This window comes from Etheostoma spectabile, chromosome 9, assembly GCF_008692095.1.
Source record: "Etheostoma spectabile isolate EspeVRDwgs_2016 chromosome 9, UIUC_Espe_1.0, whole genome shotgun sequence".
Lineage (NCBI taxonomy): Eukaryota > Metazoa > Chordata > Actinopteri > Perciformes > Percidae > Etheostoma > Etheostoma spectabile.
The window spans coordinates 12,199,225-12,222,719 of NC_045741.1; the positions used below are offsets into that span (position 1 = coordinate 12,199,225).

General features: G+C 39.2%; 1 protein-coding gene and 1 long non-coding RNA gene across 8 annotated transcripts in view; one reads left to right on the forward strand and one right to left on the reverse strand.

Moving 5' to 3' along the window:
- lrp8 (low density lipoprotein receptor-related protein 8, apolipoprotein e receptor) overlaps nucleotides 1–23,495 on the forward strand; it is a 188,653-nt gene that overhangs the window by 77,331 nt on the left and 87,827 nt on the right. For all 7 annotated transcript variants that reach the window (XR_004333417.1, XM_032525438.1, XM_032525442.1 and 4 more), the window contains exon 3: nucleotides 7,146–7,268. Coding sequence is in view for 6 of the 7 variants with exons in the window: in XM_032525438.1 (XP_032381329.1) it covers nucleotides 7,146–7,268 (123 nt within the window). In the remaining variant the exon portion in view is untranslated. The remainder of the gene's footprint in view (nucleotides 1–7,145; nucleotides 7,269–23,495) is intronic.
- The window catches only part of LOC116695302 (uncharacterized), a 25,223-nt gene continuing 23,057 nt past the window's right edge, over nucleotides 21,330–23,495 (reverse strand). Inside the window, exon 4 of the long non-coding RNA XR_004333418.1 lies at nucleotides 21,330–21,340. This is a non-coding gene — a long non-coding RNA (uncharacterized LOC116695302). The remainder of the gene's footprint in view (nucleotides 21,341–23,495) is intronic.

Below are 23,495 nucleotides of genomic sequence, written 5' to 3' on the forward strand. Positions count from 1 at the left end.
ATAAACGTTAAGCTACCATTTGAGTTGGCCTTTTATTTTCAATCAGTCAATGGGCGGTTTATATGTTGATTATTACTCAACAATTTCTTTGTCTTGCTCCTCGATATCTCTCTGTCTCCAGTGGATTAATAGGAAACCGGACAAGACTTAAATCTTCTAAAAAAAGACCAATATTATACTTTACCCCATCCCTCTCTCTGTCTCGCTCACACATAAACCAACACACACGATTATTGGAGTATTTGCCACTCCTTCACAGTTGTGGTACGACCTCTGCTCGCTGATTAACGGCCTCTTTCCCTCTACTGACACGTTGCGTTCTTTAGCTCTTTAACCGATCACAACGATTCGGAGGAACATCCATTTCCTCTCCTCGTTCTCCCACACTCATTCTTTCTTGATTCTCTCTAGCTCTCTTTTTTTTCGTTTCTCATTTTTCTTCCATGGCTTGCTTGTTACTTGAGACTTGTGTACAGCCACAGAGATAGCGTGCAATGTATTTCGTACATTGTATTTCTTTTCTCTGCTGTTTGTCTGTACTGTACAGTGTTTTCCAGATGTGTGTGAGTGTGCATACTACACTCTTTTTTTGTACAAAAAGAAGTATATTAGAAAAAATATTACATTGTGTGCCATATAGACTTTCATGTAATTAACAAAATAATGAGGGATGTCAATACAAGTCTTTACAATGAGCGGAAAGTTAACTCCAACTGAAAAGAATGAGACTGAAACCAGTTTTCATAATCATTAGTTATTACAGCCTATCTTTATTCAGCATGAACCAGGCTTTTAATCTTTCCAGGGGTGACTGCAGAAACAGTGTGAAACATGAAGGTCTTTGTCTATTTCTGTCAGCTGAAAAAAGTTAATTTTGGTTATTTAAATGGGCTTTTCTATTACCTGCGAATTGCTCAACACACTTTGATCAGAATCAAAGTAATGGAATATCTGAGCAGTGTGACGTGGTTACCGCAGCATTTTCTCTGGCTTTTCTCCAGATTTCATGGACACGGATTAGAATTGGTCAGTTTGGTCTTTCGTACGTGTTTCTTCTTGGTAGTGTGGTGAATTTATTTAAAACCAAATGTATCTGGGTTGTTAACCGGTAGAAGTAGGGCCAAAGTTGATTTTCTAGGGTTTGGGTTCAAATTACATATGTAGCAAACAGAAACGGAATTTTCCCAATAGGGGAGTGCCAACAAATGAAGGCCGAAATAAGAGGCAATACAAGGTCAAAGATATTGGTGGAGGTTAAACAAATGTTGTTCTTCGAAGACACATACTGTATGCTCAAGTTGAAATGTTGTCAACCAGGCTGAATAGTTTGTGGCTATCCAAAGTGGAAGTATGACTTTATACATACATGTACAGATTACCTGCAGATAACTTCCTGGTACGCAATGGAAATATTTACTGATGACGATTCTCTGTATGACCAGTCACTTGCACACATGATACTGTACAGAGGCACACTGCACACAAACAGCTGGTGTCTTTTGTTACAGCTAATATCTCTACTGTTTACAATTGGTGGACGATAACACAGACTGTAAAAACACAACACTCCAGCAGTTTGCTTGAATACAGCAAGAGGACTTCCCACTGTATCTGAATCCACCCTTAGACTGTCAAAAGGAAACCAAAGAAACAACCCAAACTATCTTAAAATCTGCAACATCTGCATCCCAAAATACTGTTTTTTCCCAATTCAAAGGCTCGTGAACAAAGCATGCCAACTTTGTTCTCTTGCACTTGGAACTTAAGCAGGTGTCACTGTCTCTGAATAAAGGCTGGTAAATAATCTCACTACCGCATCGGTTGTCTTTTTCAGACCTTTGTTATTGGAGCAAATCAACATTTCAGGCACTGCAGTCAACAAATCCTAATTAGAGGCAACAAGGTGTTCCCTTAGCTATTATTGTACTGTCAGATGTTTTATTTCCATTTCCTTTTCACTGTGTGTGTGTGTGTGTGTGTGTGTGTGTGTGTGTGTGTGTGTGTGTGTGTGTTTGTGTGTGTGTGTGTGTGTGTGTGTGTGTGTGTGTGTGTGTTTGTGTGTGTGTAATGAGGTGTGTAAATTGAATGACTTCAAGGAAGACACTGACCTTCACCTGTTCCCAGGTCGAACACTAGTGTTCCAAATCATGTCGTCAAGAGGATGTGGTGAAGAATCCTAAGTGGTGTGTGTGTGTGTTCATATGAACATGAGCGGGTCAACTAAGTCACTCATTGATCACGGGGGTCTGCAGAGCGTGACATTAGTTGAATGTCAGTAGAAGATTAAAACACTATCAATGTCTATAGAGAAGGTGTACAGTCCTCGCACCTTTTAGGTGTATTGTGCCCACATGGTCACCCCATCCTGCTCTGTAACGGGCATTATTGTAATGGTCTGGCCTTGCATGGTCCTATAAAGGTATAATATATAGAACATCACAGGACTGATCATCCATCATGTTACCCAACATTTGTACTTGGCTAAATGAAGCAGGTGGGGATGTTTAGGTTGTACACATCTAGTGATGTTTACAGCCTAAACACAGGCTATTTTTAACTTCCTGTGTTTTTTTTCATGTATTACATCAGCCTTTTAGCTATATTTGCAACCTCCAATCAGTAAAGTATATTAACAAAATAAATCTAAACAGAAATAAATGTCATTGCACCTGTTGCTCAAAAAGAAGGATGATCTGATGGTGCAATTTAAAAGTGTACAAAAGTTAGTGACGACTCAAGAATGGGGATAAAATCACCTGAGCAAGTTTCAGCTCTTCTGGTCTGTGTGCTGTTTCCCGTAAATATTAATCACTTTTTCCATCTGGAAATAGAGGTATAAACTAACATAACGCTTCAAATCTGGGGAGGGCTGGCCTAGTGTTTGTCTCCTGCACATTGACTCTCACACCTCATAAGGCAGGTTTAGGCTGTTCCATATGGATGAGTTGAATATGACAGGTTTGGTGCATCAGAATGTAAATGTAAGCAGCCGTTTGTGTGTGTATCAGCAACTCTTGAGAGGCATGGGAAAATCTTCATTTTTCAATGTGCTGATGTCTTTACACATTTGTTTTAATGTGAGTGTGCGAATGTCCTCATATTTTACATTTTACTCTCTTTCTCTCTTTATATATACAGTGTATATATATATGTATGTGTGTGTGTGTATATATATATATGTATGTATGTGTGTGTATATATGTATGTGTGTGTATATATATGTGTGTGTGTGTGTATATATATATATATATGTGTTGTGTATACATGTATGTGTTGTATATCTTATATATATATATATTTTTATACATATATAATATATATATGTGTATACATGGATGTGTGTGTATATCTATACATATATATGTGTGTGTAACATGTATTTGTGTGTATATGTATGTAGTGTGGTGTGTAATATATAGTATATATAGAGATGATAGATAGATATATGTAGATATATAGTATATAGATAGATATATATATATAGATATATATATAGATATATATATCTATATATATGTGTGTGTGTGTGGGGAGAGAGAGAGAGAGAGAATATAGGTTATTTATAGAGCACATTTAAAACCAACCTAGCCTGAACAAAGTTACATTATGTCATAAAATATAAAGGAAGACAATAAAAATAGAGACACAATGCACATTATACAAACAAAAGATTTCTACACAAATCTCTCTAAACTTAATCATACGCCAAAGAATAAAAATGTGTTTTAAGACGAGACTTAAAGATCTCGGCAGTAGAGGAGGACCGAATATGAAAGGGAAGTTTGTCTCAGAGTCTCAGGGAGAAGGCACGGTCACCCTCTGTTTTCATCCAAGACTGTGAAATAGCTGAAAGGAACTGAGTAGACAATGTAATTAGTTCTTTTTTTTTATGAACACTCTCCTTCTAAACCCATCTGTGGGGATATCCCCATGCATACAACTTATTACTATTCCTTCTGAATTCTAAACCCGAAATGACTGCACTCTCATGAATGTATTTCTCACATTTCATGATGGATGATAATAGCTTACCATAATGTGCTTTATTGCAATACTACCTTTTTTTTTTTTTTTTTTTACTTATAGTGGGGGATGTCATTTTCAAACTAAAGTCTTCATGATGACAATACCAGTTCTGTGTGTTTTTCGTCTTTTTTCCGCTGATGATTAAAAATGTCCACTTCTGGCAGTGGTTTCTCAAATTTTTATCTTTCTCCAGTGCCACTGTTAAATAAATCTGAGAGTAACATAATATATCCTAAGGTTAATTAAAAGCATATTGTATTTGCTCATAGAGGAACAGCCGCTTTTTGGTCCCCCAGAAGAAGTAGGGGCAAAGGTGAATTGTATTATTTTCCCGTTTGTCCTCAAGATATAAAACATATGACTTAAGGAAAGGGTTGTAAAATAAATTGTTAGCCGGCTTCTGCAGTATAATTAATCCCCTCGAATGTCCCCTTGAATTAAACAAACTTTTGAAGATTAGGATGAGCAGTGATAGGAGATATGACATAAAGGCGAAGAAAAGCTATTATTTGTAGGTGTCTTATATCATCTTTGTTTTGATCTACAGTAGTATTGTGAATTATATTGCCCAGTGAATGCTCTGTGTGCGGCTACAGCTGGCTCTGTTATCAGGCTGTAGGCAGAGATGGAGGGAATGATGAAAAAATCCGGGAGGGTGGACAGAAAGAGATGGGATTTATGCTAACACACTGCTAGGAAGGAAAAGGATTTATTCAGTCCTATGTGAAGACGGATACCATTACACAAGATCCCTCCTCAATGTCCTCTTGTCTTTCGTTTCTGTACCCCTATTCCCTCTTCTCTCCCCTTTTTCTATTTACATTTTGTCTTTGGCTCGGACTACTCTGTGATCCCTAGGGACATGTTTTTCATTTATTCTAGGCCTACACCTACTTCAATCTCATCCCTCTCATGTCTTTAAGACTCACTTTTTATCTCTCTCTCTCTCTCCTTTTCTCTACTTAGAATCAATACTCTGCACTGGTGAATTTGTGGTTGTCTCTATCCTTTCTTCAATCTGCTATACATTGTCTGCCATCCATATAATACATACGTATAGAAAGCATTAGTCCCCACAGATGCTGTCAGTTTCCTCTACTTTATTATTGTGGATTGCACCAGCGCCATCACCGGTCATAACGCTGACTTTTACATCACACCATAGGACATCAAACAGTGAATCAATATTCAAATACGGGAATTTTGTGTTTTTTTTAATTCCTCAAATGTGAAGAACATTTCTTTGTTATGTAGAGCTTATTTTTTTTAAGCTTTTGCAATTCAAACCAAACCTCATTAAAACAAAAGGATTTTGAGTGTCTTTTTGATTTGACAAGTTGTTTGGAAAATAAGTGCGTATCTAAAGGCAGAGAGAGTCTTGTGTTCTCTATAGTGTTCAACTATCATCCAGGGAATAATTGGCCTTTGGTAATACTGCTCACATAAACAGATTCCTTGTATTTTTCTTGATTTCATATTTGTTATTCTTCAACTTTCAAAATTCAATTTAAATTCAACTTTGAAATGGTGATCTTAAAAAGGAATCATATAATTGAGCCAACTATACAGTATGTCCATACAGTATCATTGCCCATGCTACATGCCTAGCTTTAGCCTAGCACTCTGCCAACCTACATTTTTCAGCTGGTTCACACCAAGGGTTGATTAGGTGGTTCAACACCAGGCTCACATTAAAGAAAATGGAACACTAGCAGTCACTGTTACTTTTTCATGTGTGCGCGCGCGCACACACACACACACACACACACACACACACACACACTTACTTGCCATTTGTCAGCCCCCTTCAGAGTACATTATATTTCATCATGGCGAGACAAGGCATTGCTAACACGGCAGGCGAGTGCTTTCTCTTGTTCTATGGCTCTCACTGTCAGAAGAGAGGGATTTTTTTTTGCTTAGGCCCGTGACAGACTCAAGTGCTTCAATTTTCCCCCTGCTTGGAGAAAGCAACTGCACAAAACCTTTTGGAGTCCATAGGGTATCAGAAAAACTGATAGCCAGAGCCAGTTCTGCAAAGACCAGGCTGGACCCTGAAGGTGGATCATGGGATGGTTGAAATGGAACAAAACCTCTGAACCAGTTAAGGCAGCCAACCTGAGGACTCTGAGTTACATGTGACATGTAAGCTCTTTTGCCCCTGATTTCCATCAGCTGTGGAACGGCTGCGTATCAGCTCCAGAACATCCCGTTAATTTTCAAAATAAAATACACCGTCCTCATGGCAGATCATATTTCCCTGCACTACACCTTGAAAATGTCATAATGGGCAGAGATATGCCTGTAGTCAGCAGGTCAGAGGTTTTGTGGATCTGTTTATAGAAACTACATCCTGTTATATTGTGCGATCATACATGAATTTGTGAGATCTCATGGGTCATTGTGACTTCAGCTGTCAGTCATGGCCGCAGCCTTTCCACAACAAATCCAGACCTGGTGGGTATTAACGGATGGCGGAGCACGGAGCCGACACGCAGCAGAGCCGATCCGCAACCGTTCCGCAGTTGGTGGAAATCAGGGGTTACTGGATTTATTAAATCGGTTTCCGGTTGTCAAATGTAATATTTTGACATAACCAAACCAACTTTATGAAACTTAAATTCTTAATGAGTCACATTTCAAACGTAAATTTAACTACCTATACTACCGAAATGATCGAACAAAGGAAACTGACATCTTTTTAATTGATGCTGGATCTTTGTCCAGTAAAATTGAACTGCAAAATATTGTTAAATTTGGTGCTCAGGAATTACTCTTGACATATGTTAAATTTTAATTGCCTAGCCTCGTTGCCTTGTTAAGTGGATTTATCGAACTTTTGACATGTTACCACTCATTTCTTTAAAGTGTTTTTCATACATTTGCATCACTCGTCAGTCGGTGTGCAGTTCCTGTAGGTGTGCTCTGTCTCTATTCAGACATCACTTCCTGTGCTCCCACTAAATATGTAATACAAAATATAATAGACACTATGATATGAACTGTGACTGAGTTGATTCACTATTCATATTAATGACCAGTAGAGAGTAGTTTTACTGCTTCACTTTTCTTTGAGTCATAGTAATAGGAATGTGGCATGTTCTCTTTTGTCTTCACAGCAAAGAAGACGTGTGCGACCACAGACTTTGCCTGTAAGAATGGACAGTGTGTCCCTGCTAGGTGGCGCTGTGATGGCGAACCAGAGTGTGCAGACGGTTCAGACGAGGCTGATGCTATCTGCAGTAAGTACACAAATACAACCACAGACCGAGAGAATGCCATGAACACAAAGTCCGAGAGTTCAGGACGCACACATTTGATATCTCAAAAGTGTAAGTGTGTGTGTGTTTGTATGGGTCAGTGTTAATTTACGCATGTGTGTTTTTAATTAAATGAAAGTTGACAAAAATACATGAATTTTCTAAAACTTGTATACACACCAGCATAATGTTACTGTTGTTGTCCCTTTTACAGTCATGTAATTTTTGTTTAAACTAACCTCCACTCACACATGCATACACACACATATTTCCTCCAGCATAAAGCACTCCCAAGGTTGCGTGGTCTTACTGTGTCACATTTTGCTGTGCTCCAGCCACTGTGCCAATCTTCTCTTTCTTGTACATTGCCTTTAGAAAATTGCTTTCAGAGTCATATTTTTTTGGGGGCTGCCACATCACACGCAGACCGTATGGTTTGATTAAGGCCATGGAGGACGGAAGAGTGGACAAGATCTGCTTCTTTCATTATTTCCTAAAGAGCACAATTGGAAAAAGTGATATTTGGAAATAATTAGTCACCCCTGAATCTCTCTCTGAGTCACAGGAAAAAGATTTTCTGTAAATTAAATGTTCAGTTGGTCAGTTATGCAGTGCATTTAACAGCATTTTTTTGCATTGTGTGCAGGTTCACATATTATTTCTTAAGCATTGATGGAAAGTGTTTTGTCAGTTTATAGTCAGGGTGCATTGCTGCTGCACATTTTGTAGGACGAACAAGTGTAAATGCGACAAAGCAGTTTCCATGAAAGGCAATGCAGCCACTACAGCTTAAAAAACTACAATGACCAATGTCTATTACTCTTGGTCTTGAACATTCCTTGTTATCAGTGTTAGCAACCAGGAGACCGTTTGACCAGCACTGAAATACTCCAAAATATTAGCTAATGTGACTTTTAAAGCTTGGGTTTTCAATATAATTATGTTTTGTTATATAGAAATTGACCAAAACCTGTAAACCAACCTTACCTGTTACACTCTTGTTCAAAAGGTTGGCAGGTGGTGAAGTTTCTTGCTGTCATAATTATGAAAAATGGAACACTGCCTGCTGTGATTTCTGGATTGTTTTCATCAGCAGCACTATTCGCTACGTGCAGTGGGTCAGGGAGGTTATACGCAGCAGGTGTGTGTTTGTATGCTTGGGTTAAAGGATGAAAGTCAGAAAGATATTAATAATGAGAATAAAGTGTGGGGTGCTAAGCAGCATTGAACAACTGGTACTATAAGTTTAAATATGTGTTTAAGAGCAAAGAGTAGAAGACGTTTGGATGTATGTGTATGTATGTATGTATGTATGTATGTATGTATGTATGTATGTATGTATGATTTTGGAAGCAACTGTGCCCCAAATATTAAAACTGCGGAAAGTACCATACTATGTCGGGAAGTTTGATCTATATTCTAGCTGCCAAAACTCAGTTTGCAGTGCTTTTTGAGATAATTTTGGGGCATTTTAGTCTTTAATAGACAGGACAGCTGTAGACAGGAGAGGGGGGAGAAGAGGGGGAAGACATGTAGCAAATGGCCGCAGGTTTGACTTGAACCCTGAGCCACTGCGTCAAGGACTTATGCGCTCCATATGGCCAAGTGAGCTACCCAGGCGCCCCACTTTTTAAGTCAATCCATTTTCATGTTGCCTTTTCAAAGCAGTCCAAATTTCTAGGACTAACCTTTTTTGGAGCCGATGTTCAGATTGACAAGAACAAAGCACATCCATTACATTCAGACAACTGTGTTGGCACCGCCTAGGAGCCATTGAAAAGAAACATCAGGAACATCAGGATTGTCTGGTGAAGCAATTCAGATAAAATACCTTATAGCACTTACCTTGATAGTTTCAATGCCTCAAAGCAGTATAAGAGCTGTGCTGTTGTCACGTCTGATGAGTCTCTAAACGTGGCTTATATGTCATCTGCTAACCTGTACCTGTCTTAACTCCTAAAGCGTGATGTAGTGGTCTTGAACAGGGCTTTACTGGTATATGGCAATGACCAGTTTGGCAGAGTATGGAAGTCATCTCATTCCTGAACAGCAGAGTTGAAACCGGTCAGGCAGAAAGCGTAGAATCCAAACAGACCATACAATTAACTGGCATTTCCTAGGGATTCACACATTAATCTCACACTAGTGCAGTTTTTTCTCCAAAGACAAGTCACAGAGCAAAACAGAACTTCTAGCAGTCAGGTTTTCCACTTCTGTCTTACCCCAAAACTCTCCATATGGCTGTATCTACAGGCCAGCTCCTATTTTGATTTTCAAAGAGGTGATCAAAGACCCCTTTGAAGATTCTCAAAGTAATAAGTCCAATTGGGGTAGGCCAAGAACGTGTGTGTGTGTGTGTGTGTGTGTGTGTGTGTGTGTGTGTGTGTGTGTGTGTGTGTGTGTGTGTGTGTGTGTGTGTGTGTGTGTGTGTGTGTGTGTGTGTGTGTGTGTGTGTGTGTGTGTGTGTGTGTGTGTGTGTGTGTGTGTGTGTGTGCGCCTGCCTAAGTTTGTGTTTAAAGCTAGAGTCAATGGTTGTATTTAGTATTCATCACAAGGTGAATCTGTAAGTCTTTTCATCGAATAAGTGGACCTGTGGTTAAGTCTCATTATGTCCAATCAAGGTCAATGAGTTCTCTTACTTTCTCAACCACATTGATCCTCAAAGCTGCCTGTGTGTGTGTGTGTGTGTGTATGCCTGTACCAGAACATAGTAGTGTATTTGCATTAAGTAAGACATTTAAAGTATCACTAGAATAGAAGAGATTCTTTTACTGAGGTATATGCAGTTTTAAGACATATTGATGAATTGATTTTACGGTAATTTCAGTTCCTGAAAAATAAAGTTACTTCATCAGTAAGTCCCATATTTTCATGAGGAGATATTAAAATGGATAGCTACCTGTATAAATGTTCTACAATGTCATTGTTAGTCTATATCGACGACTTTCATTTACGGGATAGGAGGTTCCGCCGGATGTCGCTCATTTTCAGCAGGACGTCCCTCACCTTCCACTTTCTTTGTGTTGGCAATCTAAACTCCCGTCGATTTGGGGAACATCCTCTGAGCCAGAACCGACAATCAAATTATGTGTATCTCTTTTATTTTGTAAAATTCTCTCATGCGTGCACGTGTTCCACCAAACAAGTTCTATCCCGAGGCTATTTTGCAGAGGCACCGTTGCTGCATCCGGCTCTTAGCACTGCCCAAGAGGATTGTGATTGGTTTAAAGAAATGGCAATAAACCGGAATACGTTTTTCCCCTACATAGGAATGTTGTTTGGACTAGCCAGACTTTACTCCGCATTGCTGTGAAGATAGGTCTGGCAATGCGAGACTATGTCATTGTAAACAAATGGGTGAAAGATTTAAGTAAAAAACAACATAAAATGTATTGGTAAGGCTACAAAAAGCCACCAGCATAGCTTTAATGGTCTTGGAGAAACCTTATACTGTACAAGTCTTTTCCAGAGATATATCCTCCTTTGGTGTTTTGTTGATGGAGAACATGCCAGCCAATAATCTGCCATAATGTACTAACGTCTCGTCTATGTTTTTGTCTTTTTCTATGTCCTTACAACCTGTGAGCCTCTCTCTACAAGCCTACCATCTTGTATCACATCCTCCTCTCTGGTCTCTTGGTCTTCCTTTCTGTATGTTCTCCACTTTCTGATCTGAGTTCAGTTTAAGTAATGCCTTTGATTGAATTGAATTCCCTGGGTGGAAATCGATTGGCTGATCCCCGAGACTTCTAGTTGACTGCTGATTAACTATGGACCTCCGATGACGCCTCTGAAACCACACACACACACACACACACACACACACACACACACACACAGGTTCCTGTCTGTAATTACACATGTGAAAATGAATCTGGGCCTCGAGGGGGTTTTAGTGAATATGCTCAATCAGGCGATGCACAAAAGAGTGTGTGTGTCTGCATACACTGTATTCTGCACCGATCTAAGTGCAGAGATCATCGCCCAGTAGTAGTTGCGGGAGCCTCATTAAAGGTACTAATAGAAGTCACTAGATTACTAAATAAGTGACTGTAATGTATCTATAAATTGCAGGAACATCTGTCTGTCTGTGAGTATGTGTGTCTGTGATGCGCATATCTCTCGAACCGTTAGTCCGTTGGATCAAACGAAACCGGTGTCTTGCTACGGGCACGAGTGAGTGCAGTGCCAAGTTTGACGTTTTTTGGATTAGAAATGCAAAAGATATTGTTAAATATGTATATCGGTAAAAAAAGCACACATTGGCTTTTGCCGCTCTAGCCGTTGACCCCTCCCCCTCTCACACTGCACATTGAGTGAGCACAGCGCCGTACCAGACACGGAGACGGTCAAAGAAAGCAGAGGAGCTTTGGCAGCTACAAAGTGAAATACACCTCAGACCCACAAAAATGCGCCAAGTAGCGCTACTTGGGACTGTTTTTGACTTTGAATAAAGAAACGTCAATTCACAAATTTAAGGAGGTTTCAGAATCCCACACATGCAAAGCACAACCAGCTACAGACAGACCACAAGTGGCAGACAGAGCGTGATGTCACTTATAGGCAGGCTACCTATCTAATAAAGTAAGACATATCTGTACGTACTGTATGTATGTGTGTCTGTGTTTGGGGGGGAAGGTAACCAGCACATAACCTGCTGACGCCACATGCGGAACGCTTTGCAACAGCGGGGAGGGGTGGGGGGTGTTACAGCCTTTGACTCTTTTCCTGCTGTTGTATTAAATTGTTGTGAACTGACAGAACATAACATAATCTCGGAGGTTATTCCTTCACAGCGCTGTGCAATGCGAGGAAATTTCAGAGCTGAACACATCAGCGGGCAGACGCATCAGTTTTCGTCAGACTCATTCCAGGTCAGGTTAATTAAAGGTGCTCTAAGCGATGTTGGGTGACGTTACTTCTTGTTGACGTTAGAATTTTTTTCAAACAAAACGAGACTAGCTTGCCCCTCCCTCCTTCTCATTCCGTCCCCTCCTCCACCCTTCTGTGCTTCCGCACACTAACCCCCCCAACCCCCACCCCCAAATCCTTCTTGTCGGTTATTGGCTGGAAAGCTTGAGCACTGTTTGTGAATGCCTTGTGGTGCTGGTAGGCGCTTTTTGTTGCCGTTTGTAGACTCTGGGCTGTCTACAGAGACCACGTTTTTGACAGTGTGTTCTGGGGGCCGGCAGCTCGTAGATAGCGAGGAGATGTTTGCTGTATGGGACAACAAATGTTCTAGCCTAAAAAAGGTGTGACATCACTTAGAGCACCTTTTAAGTCTACTGCGTAGGTGGGTAGCGCACTACCATGAGTCCATGAGGCTAATGTCTGGTTACTTTACATTGTCATTGTGATATGTTGTGATTACGTTCTGAATCTGCCCCGTTCTCTGTCAGGTAAACACAGTAGTACAATGTTGTCCTCTGATAGCCTACACTGTGAGTCTGTAGTAGGCTATACAGTGAAGTGGTTGATGAAGTGGTTTGGGGTCCTTCTTTAAGTCATATTGGGGTATAATTTGGTTTTGAAGAATTCTACAAGCAGCCATTCCACAGGCCAAGCAATCATCCCGTTCCAAACAGGCACATTTTCAACCGCACTATTTGAAATAAACAAGCCAACAACAACCAGCCCACATATTGAATTGGATGTGGTTTACTTGATTTATTGTTTTTCACACTTGAAGCAGTCTCAAAAGGTTAAAAATGAAAAAAACAACTCATAGCTTGCGAATTTGGATAGGTTTAAACATTTTTAATGCAGGAACTTTTTAAAATGTCTTCAAAGCAGTTTCACAAACAGGCAACAAAATCATCAAGTGAAAAATAAATTTCATGAATAGACAACGCTTTATTTCTAAGAGGTTGAGCAACTATTCTATTTTCCATGATTTTACTCTCCTAAACAAAAAACATCCCCATCCATATCCTAATGTGATTCATTATTAATATATTGTCATATAGACTAGAAAAAGCTGTGTCAAATAAATATTCAATAAAACTTAAAAAAAGCACCCTCATTGTTGTTTCACCACTAAATGTATGATTTTAAGGGTGCTTGTTACTAATATAGGAAATTGTACCTGATAACTAAATGCTAAAGAATAACATAATTATCTGTAAAAAGTAACTTATCATTGACTTCCATTGGGTCATCTGCATTTTTTCACATTGAATTTCACATTGAATATACATGATGTGCTACGCTGTTGGCGGCCATGTTCATAATCCACGTGCCAGACATCAAAAGCTTTGATTTTCTGGGGTTTAGACATTACAAAGTCAGCATCCAATTTTTTCTGAGTGGCATCAGCAAGATCCTGCAGTTTGACAATCAGTACTGATTAGAGGAGCTGCGTAGAATCTCTCAAGCATTGTTTAAACTCTATCTTTATGTGTGCATGCTCTTTCAGCTCTGCTGCTGCATAGTATCTACACTCCAGGGACAAGAAAGAGCCCTTCTCGCCACCCAAGTGTCTCTGTGTAGATAAAGGTTATTGAATTGCAACATCAAGACGCTCAGCCAACCTCACTCAGCCACATATTGGAGCAACATGTGACACTCTTCTCAGTCCCCCGGCTGTTAAAGCCACGCTTAAAAATGTTGGATATAGAGAGAAAACCGTTCAAGAGCACTTAAACTTTGTCTTATTTGGAGGATGTTTTATATTCATAACATAAAAGTTTTGTATTATCATTGTAAGAAATCTAATCATTACAAGTTTACTCAGGCATGTTTCATACTCGGAGGCTTGCTGACAAAAGCTATACAGAAAAGCCTCCAAACTTATCATGAAACATAATAGGGAGAAAAAAAAGACCAACACAAATGAGATTTTTTATAACTTTTAGAAGTCAAGTAATCTCAAGATACACACGGAAGAGCTCGGAAGGGTCTGCTCCTATGATATTCAAAAGAAAAAAAAACTTTTTGGTTCTTTGATATGAGTGCCTGTATATAATTAATTATTGTACTATTCTACCAAATATACTCTGGTAATTTAATCAAAGAGAAATCTGATGTTTGATCATCCAGCACTGGACAAAGATATCAGTGACTACGTTTACATGCACATAACATTCTGTTTTTTGCCCTTGTTCCAAAAAAGACGGTATTCTGACTAAGCTGTTTACATGAAAGTATATTCATGTAAACAGGAAATGGAATATCCCAATAATATTCCTGTTTACATGTAACGTTGGCTTTGCAAAATTTGAATTTTTCAAAGTTTACCAGCGGTGGGGGGCTTGTTGGACCATGCAAACACAGCGTTCCTCTTTCATTCCTTCAACCAGCTTCTTGAAAAAGTCAGATTATGATGTGTGCACTTATCCAAAAACCTGTTGATATCCAAGTCTTTGATGATGAGCTGTATTTCTCCTTCTTCTGTGTTTCTCATTCTTATCCCATCTGCAGCTTTGCAAACTGTTGGCTGCTTGGTTTGTGTACAGCAACCACAGAAACGCACAGAGCCGACCATAAGCTATAAAACGCCAAGAGGCTTAAGTAAAAAAAACAAAAAACTGATTGAGACACATATTCCGAATGCGCTGTATACATGTCCAAAGAATGCCTCCAAAACCCAACTAATACCAGAATATCCCACTTCTAAATCCAAAATTACTTTATTCAGAAAAAGGCCTTATTCTGAATATCCAACCGGAATAGGCGGTTTACATGACCAGGATCAAATTCGGATTATTGTCATTATTGGAATAATAGTGGAATATTGGTATGCATGTAAACATACTCAGTGTAACATTGTGTGAAGCCAGCTGTTGCACCTGCTCCTGTGTACGGATGTGGATTTTTCCTTGTCTGCGTGTGCTGAGACAATAGGCAGGTCAGCGCATTATAGCATTGAGGCTGGAGGTTGTGCTAGTTAATTATTTTGGAATATGAACGGCAAGGATCCAGATCCAGAATTTCATTGTCGGACGGCTTCAATTTCATGCTTGAGGCGGCGGCAGGTGTAATTTCCCAGGTGGCCTCTCTCTCTCTCTCTCTCTCTCTCTCTCTCTCTCTCTCTCTCTCTCTCTCTCTCTCTCTCTCTCTCTCTCTCTCTCTCTCTCTCTCTCTCTCTCTCTCTCTCTCTCTCTTTGTCTCTCTCCCTCCTCCTTTCTCTGTCTCTCTCCCAAGGCATCTCTCTTTTTCTGAACCTGCGTCTCTCGTTCAGTCAGGTAGAAATTCTTTGACCCCGCCATCAAAATTGAGACACATGTAATACAAACGCAGTCAAACCAAAGCACTCTACTCAGAAAGAGACATAGTGTGTGTGTGTGCGTGTGTGTGTGTGCGTGTGCGTGTGTGTGTTTAATGTAGTGTCTTGGCAACAAGATTGAGCAATCTGAGGTCAATCTGATCTTCTACTCCAGTCAGAGTAGTCTAATCTGTCTATAGTCTTTTGCTACATGTTCTTTTAATGGAAAGCCTCTGTTGCCCTGAGCTGAATTTCACTCACTGGCCAGGATATATATAAGCATAACTGCACAAACACAAATGCACATACCGACCTTGCTTAGTTTCAATCTTTTTTTTTTCATTTTATCTTTTAGGTTGGAGTGATTCAAACTGTCAAAAGATCAAATTAGGCATAGCAGATTCTCAAGTTGCAGTGCTCAGTTTCAATTTGTTTCGATGGCGACTACAATCAGTGAATGAACATTTATAATGTAGAAAAAGTTCAAAAAGTTTTTCCTTTGATCGTCTCTCATTGTCAGCTGTTGGCTCAACCACCGCGAGCCAATTTTAATCAACGCAGCAGACTTTGTGTGACCGTTACCAAACTCAAAAAGGCTATGAGTTACTCTGATGGCTGAGCATTACTGTGACTCCATGTACTTCAACATTTCTCCCACTATATATATTTTTTTTATGCTGTGAATTATAGCACACTTAAAGTCTGAATTACGCTGGCTGTAATAACTTGTCATGCATGGATGAACATACATTGTTGTTTCATGTATGTATCCTGGGTTGAATATCGTACCAGTGTCATATGTAGGCAGAGGTAATTACATAATGCAGGGCATTTATGGACAATCTGTGTTTAACGTTTGGTTAATTTTAGACAAAGGTACTTGGTTTATTAATACTTAATCCATTCCATCTGATGAAGCCCATTCATCTACAGACACAAACTTTAAAAGCAGAGCATCTCATCACAGCTTGACTTTTCTCCCACTTTCTGAAGCCTTGATTTCTAGAGCTCATATCGAATCACAACTTTTCTTTTTCATATGGTAATCAAGCCACTACTGAGGAGAAAACTGTAAAAGATATTTCAATTTCAATACTTCTTCAAGTTTGACAAAACCTGACAAAGACACGGTCCAGTTCCTAGCTTTTCACAGAGCTTTTCGCTGTATCTCATGGTCTTCTACGGCAGTTTCAGTTTGCTTAATTGTCATGAAAATTGTTCTTTTTACGTGCGCCCTCAGGATCTGTTTGGATTTCATCTATAGCAGTTTAAGACGTGTTATCTGTATTGGCTTAAAAGTTTATTCCTGACAAAATGAAAACTGTGGAATGTGGTTGAAAGCTCCAGAAAACATTAGTAAGAGAGATCTTACATGTTTTGCTTGGTTAAGGCTGGAGAAAGATCGGGTCACTCAGGGTTAAAATAAACCAACACTGACTGTTTGGGGGGAGACCAGATGTGAGCGGCGGTCTCTGGTGTTAAGTCACAAACTTTGAACTTCCTTCCAACCTTCTCCGTATTACTTTTTGTGGCAGTATAACAGCTTTGCAAACGAAAGGGATTATATTTCTATGATAACAAAATCATAACTTCATATTGTGTTGCAGTACAAAGGTTGGAAGGAAGGAAAATGTAACAGTTTTAAGCATCCAAACAAACAACCAATGCTGTCCATCCCAGTTCTCATTAGTCTCAGCAACTTGGAAAAGGCTGAAAAGAATTCTTAATGAAATTTGAATTGTAATGTGGGATCAAATAAAGTATATACAGTGTGCGTGTGTGCGTGCATGCATGTGTGCGTGTGTGCGTGAAATCTAGCTCATAAATAATTGAAGGCCCAATTCAGTATGTTTACATGCATAGCAATATTCCACTATTATTCCGTTAATATTCCGAATTTGATCCAGGTCATGTAAACACCATATTCCGGTTGGATATTCCAAATAAGGCCTTTTTGCAAATATAGCATTTTCCGATTAAAACGTGGGATATTCCGGTATTTTTCAGGTTTTAGAGACATTGTTTGGACATGTATACAGCGTATTTGGGATATGCGTCTCAATCAGGGTTTTACTGCAGGCTTATGGTCAGCTCTGTGCGTTGCTATGGTTTCTGTTCCATTTGCAAGGTTGAAAATCTGAAAAGAAAGAAAAACACAGCTACTTTTAAACATTATCACATGCTTGGATATCAACAGGTTTTTGGATATATGGAAAATTCTCTACACGGACCTTTTCAAGAAGCTGGTTGAAGGAATGAAAGAGGGGGGCTGTGTTGGCACAGTCCAACACCGCTGGTAAAATCCTGTTATGCCCGGCTACATGTAAAGATGGATATTAGCGAAATAATCATTAGCCATGTAAACAGCTTAGTCAGAATAACATCGTTTTCAGAATAAAAGCAAAACCAGAAAATGATGTGCATGTAAATATAGTCAATACTGACATTGAGTTTAATGTCACCTTAAAAGTTTGTAGGAAAAAAAAAATTGAAGGTCATCTCTCTTTCTCTCTCTCTCATATTGTAACCCCCAAATCTCTGGCCCTCATGTGCATTGTTCTGCTTATCTTTCCGTATCTTGTGGCATCTCATTAACCACAAATGTCATTACCTTGATTTATATCAGTAATAAGTTAAAGTGTATTGATCCCTTAAGGAAGATACAGAATAGTCACTTAACCACAACATACACAACAGGAAATACCCTAGACATTAAAAGACACATTGCATTCTAGCTGCTGTATGAGAATGAGGGGAAAAAAATAAATAAACCAAATAATTCCTGTGAGAAACAACCGTTTTATGAAAAAAACAGTTTATGACAGCTGGCAAGTAGTCATTATCGATGTAACTCCGAGAAGCCACATACAGAAAATGTCATAGTTTCAGTGGTGCGGTACAATTATTGAACCAGCTTGATATCAGAAAACATTTGGACCCATGTGTTGTGGTTGTGGACTCGAAACTGCTGTTTTCAACAAATTGCTTTCTTGTTGTTCCTGTATGCGACTACGCGGCAATCAAAAACACCTACGCAGCAACAGCCACCATGTCATTTTTTTTTGGCAAATCCATTCTTTCTGTTCAATTAGTGAACCTTGCTCTTGGCTTTAACGATTGATTGGTGGTCAATATGTTTTATGCTCTCAGAGGGAGTCTTGTGGAGCCTGAACTGACTGATGGGATTGCTTTTCTCATGTTTTTGGTCAGGTTTGTACGGAGCCCCTCTGGGGTCAGCTGAGAAAAAAAAAACTAAACCGTGCACACAGAATACAAAATTTATTCCCTCGGTTTAATAAACTTTATGCACGGATTCATAATCCGTGCTCTCGATTTAATAAACAGGAAAGAAATTACAAAGATATTCACAGATTCAAACTTTTGGGATCAATTACTCTATAGCAAAATGATTTTAAATAATTTTTACCAAAACGAGCCGTCCTCTAACCTGGATAAATAAGATTGGTCTCTAGTAGCAACCGGCGGTGCTTAGGGACCATCTATAAACTACGTAACAGACACAAAAATATCTATGGGGAGACACTACCTTATTTAATCATTAAATTAATAAATATTTTTGTGTCTGTGTTGTAGTTCAAAGACAGTCTCTAGGCACCGCCGGCTGCTACTAGAGGCCAATCTTATTTCTCCAGGTTGAAGGACGGCTCGTTTTGATAACAATTTGTTTGTAGCTCATTGTTGCTATGTTAGCATCTAACATAGCACAATGTTAGGAAAAGATGCGTCATTTTTGATTAAACATAATTTTGCTATAGAGTAATTGATCACAGAAGTTCGAATCTGTGAATAAATTTCCTACTTTGCTCACGTTTATAAAAGCAAGAGCACGGATTATGAATCAGTGCACATAGTTTGTAAAACCAAGGGAATGGATTTTTATTCTGTGAGCATGGTTTATTTTTTTTATTTTTTTCAGCGGACCCCAGGGGGGCTCCGTAGGTTTGTAAAGAACCATGACAATCAGCAAGGGTAAGATCAAAATTAAATGACTTGATTAGACAGTGACTTGACTGTTCTGATGAAACACTTCTAAACGATTAAGCGACAAAATGGGTGTGAACTGAGTGACTTTGTGCCTTTTGGGATGTTTTTGTTTTTGAGATTAGGGCTGTGGCCATTCTGGGGGTATTTCTGAACAGGAAACAAATATATTTCTGAGAATTTCTTCAACATATGACATAGATTTCATGGTAAAATCTAGAAGAAACAGTTGGAGCTGTTCAGGATTTTGCCGTGATTAAACTAAACCTTATAGTGACAACTATATTGGAGTGTAAAGAGAAGTACTTCCACTCTTGGTTATGGGTAACCAGAGTACAAAGTCACATGATCCTGCAGGGCCCGTGGTGGATGGATGAGATGGTAAAGACCTATGGTTTGGCTTGTATAGAGTGCCTGTATAAACCTTATTAGTCAACAAAGTTTGGGTTTCCACAAAATGGTTATTGCGCCCCAATAACATGTGTGGGGCAGTGGCTTATACACTGTCCCATACTAGCAGCCTAAAATCTGCTATTTTATCTGCTTTTATATGTTCAACTGTTTTTAACTGCTCTTTAATGTTTAATTTCTTATATTGCAATGTAAGTTTTATCTTCGTATTTTATTTTGACTGTTTTTAACTGCTCTTTAATGTTTAATTTCTTATACTGCACTGTAACTTTTATTATTTTAATCGTTTTTATGTAAAGCACTTTGAATTGCCCTGATGCTGAAATGTGCTATACAAATAAAGCTACCTTGCCTTGCTTTGCCTTGCCTTGCATAGCATAATAACATTTATGTCTTCATCTTCTTTTTTTCATTTCCAGGGCTAAAAATTGCAGCTCTTTTTTTATTTCAGTATAATTTTCTCTACCTTCTCCTCTAAGGAAACCCTAAATAGTATCACCGGATCACTAATGTGGTATCCAAAAGCAGACTCAGGAGACCAAACACGTATGATAAAAACAGTCTCTATTATTAAGCCACAAGGCAGGCTTACGGTTAGCAACACAAAAGCAGCAGTTAGGCAGGCAAACTGATGTAGTACTGTAGACTAAAGCAGAAAAAGAATTGACATTTCATTGTCAAATCTGCTCCATTTAGGTGTCCCACTACTGTGGTCCTGGCACTAGCACTTAATGCAGCCATTTTTTTCTATTTTATTACATAATTACACCTAAGTTTGACAAAAATGTCTGCTGTGAGGCCAAAAGCAGGGCTTCAGTAGAAATCAAAATGCACAATACAGATATTAATCAGATGGACTATAGAGAGGAAGATGCATGACCATCACAGAAGCACATGCATTGCCTGTAATCTCAATGCTGGTCCAATATAAATAATCAGGTGTTTGATCAGGTAACGTATGTATACCTCAACAGTTTATACTGTACATTTATTTAAAAAATATATGTATATGATCCAAAAGTTCTTGCAAAAGTTCTAAATAAATCGATACCCATTAAGGCATTAAAACAGACTGTAGAGGTGTTGTTTTCAAACATTGTCTGTGGGGTTCCAAATTCTGTTAAAATTAAACTAAACCACTAAACTTGCTAAAGTGTATGATTTTACTGAGCCAATTGCAATGACTTTCAAAGATAACTTTACACAGCCAGTAGCTGTCCGATACTATTAGAACAGTCCAGTCGGAAGTTTTTAGAAGTCAACTACGCTCTCCACATAATTTGGCTGACTGTTTTAAATTTTACACCACTGCCTTTGTGCCCCGACCCAGCCTTTGGTTAAACTGCCACAGAGGAAATGAGCTCAGAGTTTTCTGTCAGTATCAGCCTCACACTCTGAGCATCCCAAACTCTCCTTCTCCTTTTTTGTCTGCCTCCTTCTCCTGCAATCATTAGTTGAGATGTGGCACTAGCCACTGGCAGTATTTTTAATGCCCAATGTGTCGTCTACTAAACAACCATTAAGAGGGTCCTGTTGGAGGAAAGTGGCAATTTCCTATGAGAGTGCTGGTGTCGCGCTGTATTTCTTCCCCCCACGGCACTTCCAGACCCACAGTCTAGACTGTGCTAATGGTTCCACATTTAACAAGCCCCTTCTTCTCCTTAACACAGCCCAGAGAGAGAGAGAGAGAGAGAGAGAGAGAGAGAGAGAGAGAGAGAGAGAGGAGACTAGCTAAGAGAGAGAGAGATAGAGAGGAGAGATGAGACGAGAGAGAGAGAGGGATAGAGAGAGAGAGAGGAGAGAAGGCGCCTCCACTCCAGTTTTACTCTGCAGCATCTACTTTATACCCCCGGAAAAAATCAAATAGAACCAGCTAAGAGGCACATGAGAAATCCAAATAACATGACTTACTCTATAGGAACGTTTTGTGCAGAAATTTGCTTAAAGCTTTAGCGCGTAACTTCTTGACATTAATTAACGTCCGTTACAGTCAAGTCATTGCCAAATGAGTTGCTACAAAGCTAATTAAGACTATCAGCTCCACACAACTCTTTGTATTTCTCAGTATGGCTATGATCAGAAGATTGTGTCGTCCGGCGAATTTTGGGACACAGAAAGATATTTACCTATTCTAAAGAGTCTATCATGTTTTTTTTATCCTCTGTGTCCTCCTTGGCTAGTAGCAACTGCGTGGAGGAAGGGTGGGGGCTTGTATCATGTGGACGCGCTGATAGTTTTGTTGTCATGACTTAGAATTCCTCATGGGGGCGACAGAAACTACGCACTGTAGCTTTAACAATCACCAAAAAAAGCTTTTACACTAGAATGAGATGGAGACATTGGTGTACCAGAAATGATAAGACACAAGAAGACTGAGTGAAACCTATTTTTTCTAATAGACCGTTTTCTATTTGTAAAGAAGCAATTCATTTTGTGTTGCCACTTACTGTTACATGCCTTTAAGCAGAAAGCCCAAAAATCTTATCATGGGTATACGTGGCCGCCATGTCGTTGGGTCACTCACGTTCACATGGGAGCCCCTGTTGCTTGTCTATTAATTTGTATCAGAGGAAACAAATGATTAGTTCCCACTCGTTCTTCTTTCCAAAATGTCAGAAATTTGCATAAAACCTCCACAATTTATTAATGGTGACATTATTTCTGTCTACTATGGAGGAAATTTCTTAATTTTTGGACTTTTGACTCTTTCAGTTTTGTCACAAGTTTCCTGTTTTTTCTGTTGCTCTGCTCTGCATCGCTTTTATTTTCCACTCCACTTGATCTGTTGTCATACCACTACTTTGGCTGCTACTTTCTCTGTTGTCTCAGATCATTTTTCTCTCCTTTGCCTTGACTTTGATTTTTCTCTCTCCAGCCTACTCCCCCCTCTCACTACATCAGGGTTGCAGTAATAGGAGATCAGTGTTCCAATGAAAGCCACTAATCAACACTAACCTTCATTTAAAATGTAATCTGATATTAACCACATGCGCCCTATCTGTAAATTGGATTTCACATCTGAAGGACAAGGGGGGGTGGAGTTCTTGCCTCAACATTCAAGGCAAGATTTAGCCGGTCGGCCTTGACCTTCAAGTCCAAACTGCTCATTTACATTCAGTGCCAAGGGGTCAACCAACTGAACCAAACTTAACAGTCAAAAATTACGCAGAAATGTGTTAAAAAAAAAAAAAAGTGTTAGAGCATCCCTTTTCTTTGGAAACATCCATAAACATTTGATACTTGTTTTGGTAGTTGATTTAGTGAATTAGCATCCAGGTTTTATTGGTTATTTTCCATTCCTTACACTGTTTCTCATTCCATTCTTCCATTTTACATGGCCATGAAACATTATGCTCCAGTTCTCGGTGTGCAATGTAAGAATATGCTAAGCACACACACTCACGCATTCACATTTATATTATGTACCCATGCCTACAAACAACCCAACACACACACTCAGTCATGCATCCACAAATATATGTAACTATCCTTACACTTACAGTACATACACGTGACAAGACAAACCCACTTTAACTCTTTCTTGAACTAATGATGCATACTGTGCAGTACACACACACACACACACACACACA